General features: G+C 43.0%; 1 protein-coding gene across 2 annotated transcripts; it reads right to left on the bottom strand.

Annotated features, from left to right (window-relative positions):
* Positions 1-607: 607 nt before the first annotated feature.
* On the bottom strand, positions 608-4791 carry LOC112245085 (cytoskeleton-associated protein 2). 2 transcript variants are annotated; one of them, XM_024413030.2, is made up of 7 exons: positions 4524-4791; positions 4171-4244; positions 2894-3702; positions 2454-2793; positions 2304-2355; positions 1864-2128; positions 608-1691 (listed from the first exon to the last, which is right to left on the bottom strand). In XM_024413030.2, exons 2-7 carry the CDS (start codon positions 4207-4209, stop codon positions 1415-1417), a joined length of 1782 nt encoding a protein of 593 aa, XP_024268798.1. In that variant the 5' UTR covers positions 4210-4244; positions 4524-4791; the 3' UTR covers positions 608-1414. The 2 variants fall into 2 exon arrangements, with proteins under 2 accessions (XP_024268798.1, XP_024256719.1); XM_024400951.2 differs by having other exon boundaries at positions 1864-2131; positions 4524-4787.
* Between the last annotated feature and the right edge of the window lie 2231 nt (positions 4792-7022).

Below are 7022 nucleotides of genomic sequence, written 5' to 3'. Positions count from 1 at the left end.
AGACTGAAAAGATTTGGCATGGGTCCCCAGATCCTCAAAACGGTCTACAGCTGCACCATCAAAAGCATCCTGACTGGTTGCATCACCGCCTGGTATGGCAACTGCTCGGCCTCAGACCGCAAGGCACGACAAAGAGTAGTACGTATGGCCCAATACATCACCGGAGCCAAGATTCCTGCCATTCAGGACCTCTATACCAGTGTCAGAGGAAGGCCTTAAAAATTGCCAAAAACTCCAGGCACCCTAATCATAGACTGTTCTCTCTCCATCTGCACGGCAAGCGGTACCGGAGGGCCAAGTCTAGGTCCAAAAGGTTTCTTAACAGCTTCTATCCCCAAGCCATAAGACTCCTGAAAAGCTAACCAAATGTCTACCTGGACTATTTGCATTGATCCCCCCTCACTGTTTATTACCTATGCAGTCAATTTACCTACATACATATTACCTCAACTAACCTGTGCCCCCGCACTTTTACACTATACCAGTACCCCCTTTATAGAGCCTCGTTATTGTTATTTTGTTGCTCTTCAGTTAATATAGTAAACACTTATTTTTCTTAACTGCAGTGTTGGTTAAGGGCTTGTAAAGTAAGCATTTCACTGTAAGGTCTACTACACCGGTTGTATTCGGAAACATTTGCCAAATACAATTTTATTTAAGACAGCGTTAATCATGACAATTATCTAAGGAATAATTTTTCACTTCTCATTGATTTGGTGTAAAAACTCTGCTTACACCTGTTGTTTGGTTAAAGATATTCCTGCTCAATCTACACAACATTTTTGAAGAGTTCTGACATTGCTTATGTTTGGCCCTCTAAAGGTTGTTGGGTAGCATTACTATTTATTAAGAGACAAGTTGCAGCCAGTGAGTTGTCAATTTATCAGAATTTCCCATTTAAAATTGCAACAGCAATAATTCTACCAGACATGTATTTAGCTTTTTTTTGTTTAAAAAATAATGTCACTTTTCCTTGATGAGTAACACAGATTTGCAGATAAAAGGTGGTGTACATTATTAAATCTATGGTAAAACTTTGTGGTAGATATTAATGTATCAACTCTGCCAATAAAAGAACAAACAATAGTCATAAAAACAGTATACAATAACAAATAGAATAGGAGGTGTAGCAGATCAAGGTATAGCAAACCAGTCTTCCTTATGAGAAGTGACAACACAAAGAGAAATAAGAAACAGAAGAACAAAAAGGCACGTCTAATTGAGGCACCAAGTCTTAGTGGATCAGTAATATTAGTCTGCCACACAGTCCATATTATCACAATTTGGATTAACAAACATTATGTAAAATAGCAAATCTATTTTCATTATTTTAATACCCCTTCTGTAAAGTGCCGATCAACTCCACATGTTTTATCTTCCTTTTCAGGCCTCTTCTTCACACTCATCCAAAGACTCAGAACCTCTCCAGGTCTTTGGGATGGTCAGGCAGGTCTGCCAGAAGGGCAGGGTTCCTCCTGTAGATGTAGGCATTGGCATCGTCGTCCAGCTTCACCAGCTCAGCCAGCGAGGACACACAGGTGTCATGGTCTGTTAGCATCCCAGGCAGGCGGGATGCCGTTCGCTGGATGCGACAGGAACGACGGACTGGTGTCAGAAACTTCAGATCCTTGATGGTGCTCTTTCGCCTGGAACCACTTGCACATGCCTCACCGTCGATTTTTCTCTTAACACTAGAAAGGGGAAAGAGATGGACAGCATTCTGTGATTAGTTGAAAGCCATGTCAGTTGAATATACATTTCAATATAGAGATGTAAAGTAGTGCTGTTCTCCATGACCTCCAGAAGTTGCTATAAATGGAAGTGATGATCACAGCAGGTATTTTTAAAGACAAGAAATCTCACCTTTGCAGGTATGGAGTTGTCTTCACACTGTATTTCACCACCGATGTACCGTCTGCCTCTGGTGTCGTCTCCATCAAACAGTCGCCGTCATCATGAACTTCATCAATATAACCCTTCCTTACTTTCTGCCCTGAAGCTCCCTCACCCACTTCACATTTCACTTCAACATCCTTATTCACAGGAGACTCATTCCTTTCTTCAAATTCCTTATTTGTCAGTCTCTCCACCATTTTCTCTTTAGATTCATCCCCTTTCTCAGTCGGGTCTTCTAAAACAGAAACACCAATGAATATAACACGTTACTACAGTTAACAAGTTCATCTCTTACACTATTTGAGCATGTGTTGCATAATTTCAAAAAGGCAGACATCAAATGAGCAAGTAAATTTGTCTGCATTTGTGTTCGCTGTGAATGTAAATGCATTAACCACAAAATGTACCATCCACACATGCTGAGGGCTTCTCCAATGCATCACGAAGGTTGACCACAATCTGTGATGAGACATACGACAGAGGCAATTAGGTTATATTTAAGAGTTTTGATGAATAAAACAGTATATAGGTTTCTTACATCATTCATTCATTCTGACCTCTGGATCAACAGGAAGAAAATCTGTATCAGAGTTGTCAAGCAGGTCCAATGTTATGTTCATTGTCAGTGGAGTTGAGGCACAGGCTGCCTCCTGTTCAATGACCACCTGGTCGTTTTTAAGCCGAACAGTCGGTTCAGGCTCATCAACAGGTTGCTGTGACTCCTGGTCAACGGGCTGAGGCGCAACATTGGTCTTTAGTTGAGAGACAGCTGTGGATTCTAGGTACACTTCAGGCTCTGGCTGCACAAATAGTTTAGACTTTGGGGGTGCCACTGCTGATATGGGAGGCCTCTTCAGAGTCTTTCCATTGGATGCCAGCCACTCTGCCAGCTTTGTCCTGGGAATCAAAAATATCAGTTAAAACAATTTTGAGCACTTGACCCAGTTATTTGACCATTTCCAAGAATGTAATTTAAAAATAAAAAAAAATCGCAAACCGTCTCTCTTCAGCAGTCTCTGTATTAGCCCTGTACTGGCTTCGGGTGCTGGCAACTGGAATCTTGTGAACCTTCTTGTCAGTTGCCACTGTCATCTTAGGCTTGGTGCCCTGCGGTAGCTCTTTCCCCTTAGATGTCATGGCAGACCTAGTGGAGCTTGGGCAAGCTGTGGTAAATGGAGCAGTTCTGAAAGGAGGGACTACAGAGTGAACGCCCGTGGGACGGCGTATAGCTGGGACTGGACACTTGGAGACTGGAGGAGGCCCATTGGACACAGACTTGGAGCTTGAGGGTTGACATGATTGGGGGGGCTTAAACGTGCCACGCCCAGGCAAATCAGCAACGGATTTGGACTTTGTCAAATTTCCAGGCTTTTGGCTCTTAGCTTTGGGCACAGTGGTCTTTGCAGCTGCTTTGCTTTCTAGCCCTCCCCCCAGGCCACTAGGCTTCCTGAAGGATCTTATTTTAGATTGGACAACCTTGCCTTTGTATGTGCCAGGTTTGACAGGGACGGTAGCTGGAGGCTTTGGGGCGTCTGCAACCAGCTTTCTCTGTCTGACAGCCTGTTTGGTGAGGAAGGCTTGGCTGAAGGTGTTGCGTCTCTTCGTATCACCAGTGGTTGTTGCCATCACATCTTTCTGCTCCGTCTTGACCTTCTTTAGAGCATCCTCTCCCTTTCCCAAGTCCTCCTTTTTATTGCTCTTGGAATGCAGAGGGGCAGATTGAGCGGCCACTGTTTTAGTAGGAGCAGCTCGGGTAATTAAACACTTAGTGGATCCACTTGTTGGTTTGGCATTCTCTTTGTTGCACTAATAATAGCAGACAGGACAAAGAAACAAGATAGATAAATTAGACATAATACATAGAGGGGGGGGGGTGTAAATTCAACCTGGAGTGCCAGAGTGTGCTCTGGGCCCGGAACGATCAGAGCGCACACCGAACGCTATGGCAAGTTGATCCAAGTGTTCTGACCTCACAACGGCAGTCAAGCACCCAAGCTAACTTGGTAGCTACTTCTAGACACAAAATGAGAGAACACCACACTGACCATTTTACTCGCCCTAGCAGAGCTGGTTAGGCTGTTTTCATGTTATACAGACCGTTGGTGACTGTGCTGTGCTGCTGGAAACAATTTAATTCCGTTTTTTCCCCCGACGTTTACTGACACCCGCCATATTCAACGGGTGTTGAGTATTCCTAAATTCATCAGTAATTCTGCTCTGAAATCGGATTAGATTGCCAGAGAGAATTTACGAACGCAACCATATTTACCTTACCGTTTTTAAGTTGGTGTTCTTTCTTGTAACTGTGGCCATTTTCTTCGGGCACAAAAGGCAGATCCTCGATTTTCCTAAAAAATATAAATGATCAGTAACAGATCTAGAATATTTGTGGGATTTTTTTTTACAACAGAGTGAACACCGGTGAGACGGCGTTCACTCTCGACCGCGTTGCCTACCTAACTAGCAGTTTACCTACTTGTAAATACTATGTTATATATGTTATATATGTTATATATTATGAACGTTTTCGACGGCTTGCAACCCGTAGGAAACAGAGCGTAAGAGGTGGCTGGAAAACTAGCAAGTCGGGTGTACATTTCAATCCAGAAGGTATAACTAGCGCGTACCTTGTTATTGAATGTATTGTAGACAGAAGAAAACCGACCGGCACAGACAAAAGCTAAAACGTCTCTCACAAAACAAACCCATTCAACTTTCGCGCTGTATAACGGCAAATAAGATTGGTCCGGATGTTGTCAGGGAAAACTCATTTTAGCCAATCGAATGTCTCGAGATGAGGTCATGGGACATTTTGGAGGGTCTGGGCGGTTTCATCTGAGAAGGCATCCATCTGCACTTTTGAATGTTTGAACCATAATAGAATTCCTAAACTACTGGCTGCCTGCAACACCCCAGATGGGATAGGGAGGCATTTTATATAATTTATAAAATCACTTAAATGCTACTGTATGGTTATTTGTGTTAGCAAATCACCAAATTCACTATTCTAAATAAGTTCCTGCATTTTTGAGAGAGAGAATTCGAAAACAAACCTGATTGACAAACTCCAACATCTACTGGGTGAAATACCAGTGTGCCATCACAGCAGCAAGATTTGTGACCTGTTGCCACAGGAAAAGGTCAACCAGTGAAGAACAACCACCATTATAAATAACCCATATTTATTTTCTCTTTTGTACTTTAACCATTTGTACATCGTTACAACACACAATGACATTTGTAATGACTATTCTTTTGGAACTTCTGTTTCCCATGCCAATAAATCCCCTTGAATGAGAGAGCGAGAGAGAGCTCTATTTGTATGTCATCTGATCACAGCCCCCTCTGGAGTTTGCTAAATGGCATTGGCACTTGGATTGGAACCAGTGCTTTGGTCAGATAACATTAAAATAGAGCTCTTTGGCCATGCACACCAGTGGTGGGTTTGGCTTTGAAAAACGTTAGGTTACGACCGTAACCCCAGTTCTCTGATAGTATGAGTGAGGGATTTCACTTATGGGATACGCCCCCAGCGTATTTGTCAGAAGCCTTTATTACACTACGCCAGCCATAATTGGCTGGACATCGAGACGTGTGTGTCGGGGAAGGGTGTCCCTCCTACCCTATAAAAAAAGTCCAACACAGCGTCTCTGAGTCTTTTAAAAATAATACAGGAGTCAGTATAACCCATAAGTGAAATACCTCACTCATTATCAGAGAACCTGGGTTACAGTCGTAACCTAAAGTTCTCTTACAAGTATTAATTTAGTTATTTCACTTATGGGATATACTGACAACCGTATTGCCAGACAAGCTTATCCTGACAACCAACTGCCCTGTGCAATGTATCACACAAATGGGTTTTGCCCCAAGATCCTACACGTATAACAGTATGCACCAGGGTCAGTGCAGTGACATCGAGCCTATAAAACTTCGCAAATGTATGAGGCGAAGCCCAACTCGCTGCTGAGAGAAATATCTTGGATAAATATGCCCTTAAATAAAGTCCAGGACGTAGCCATTCCTCTAGTGGAATGAGCCCGTTGGCCAGCAGGAGACTGAAGACCCTTACTTGTGTAGGCCAAGGCGATAGCCTCCACTATCCAGTGAGAGAGGCATTGTTAAGTGAGCGCTTTACCTGTGTGAGGTTTCACCCAGGAAACAAACAACTGATCACAGTTTCTAAATCCCTTAGTCCTGTCCATGTAGATGCGCAGAGCACAACATATAAAACCGTTGATGTTCCAGAGAGAAAAACAACGGGGGATAAAAAGCTACCAGCTCAAGGGGAAGACATATGGGTTAATAATCTTCGGGATAAAGGCGGAGTTAGGCCGTAATGATACCTAATTACGTGTATGTGACCAATACAATTTGATTTGTTACTGGGTGCAAATTGTGCATGAATGTCACTTACACGCTTGGCGGAGGCCAATGCTAGTAATAGAGCAGTCTTAAATGAAAGCATCTTTAGCTCTACCTGATTCAGGGGCTCAAAAGGCTGTTGGCATAGAGCATCCAAAACAATTGATAAATCCCATGACGGGGCAAGCTGTTTGGACACCGGACTCAAACGACATGCACCCTTCATAAAACAGGCGACAAGGGGGTGTTGCCCCACTGTCGTGCTCCCAAAACCCACACGACAAGCCGAAATAACTGCTAGATATACCCAAATAGTAGAAAAGGCATTTCCTTTTTCTAATAATTCCTGTAGAAACGACAGGATTACCGGGACAGAGCACTGGAATTGCACTGTCTGTGATTTAGTGCACCATTCCTCAAACACAGACCCATCATTGAAACCCTCTCATATTCAAACATCCAAATAACTACTAAAGCCGATGCCATCAAACCTAGTAGACTCAGGCATGTTTTCAAAGAGACCAGGTTCCTTCTGCTAGGCAATCTTGTAAAGTTACATGTTCCACTGAAAGGAAAGCTTTGAATGATACAGAATCTAGGATTAAACCTAGGAAAGAGATTGTCGGCATGGGAATCAGAACACTTTTTACTGTGTTTATTCTGAAACCTAGAAATGTCAGGTGTTCCAAGAGAAGCTGACTATGTTGTAAGACCTCTTATCTCGATTGCGCACACAGCAACCAAACATCCATGTACGTCAT

The sequence above is a fragment of the Oncorhynchus tshawytscha genome, linkage group LG30 (genome assembly GCF_018296145.1).
Source record: "Oncorhynchus tshawytscha isolate Ot180627B linkage group LG30, Otsh_v2.0, whole genome shotgun sequence".
Lineage (NCBI taxonomy): Eukaryota > Metazoa > Chordata > Actinopteri > Salmoniformes > Salmonidae > Oncorhynchus > Oncorhynchus tshawytscha.
Note: the sequence above shows the minus strand (reverse complement) of the source record. Positions and strands in the feature narration are given on the sequence as shown.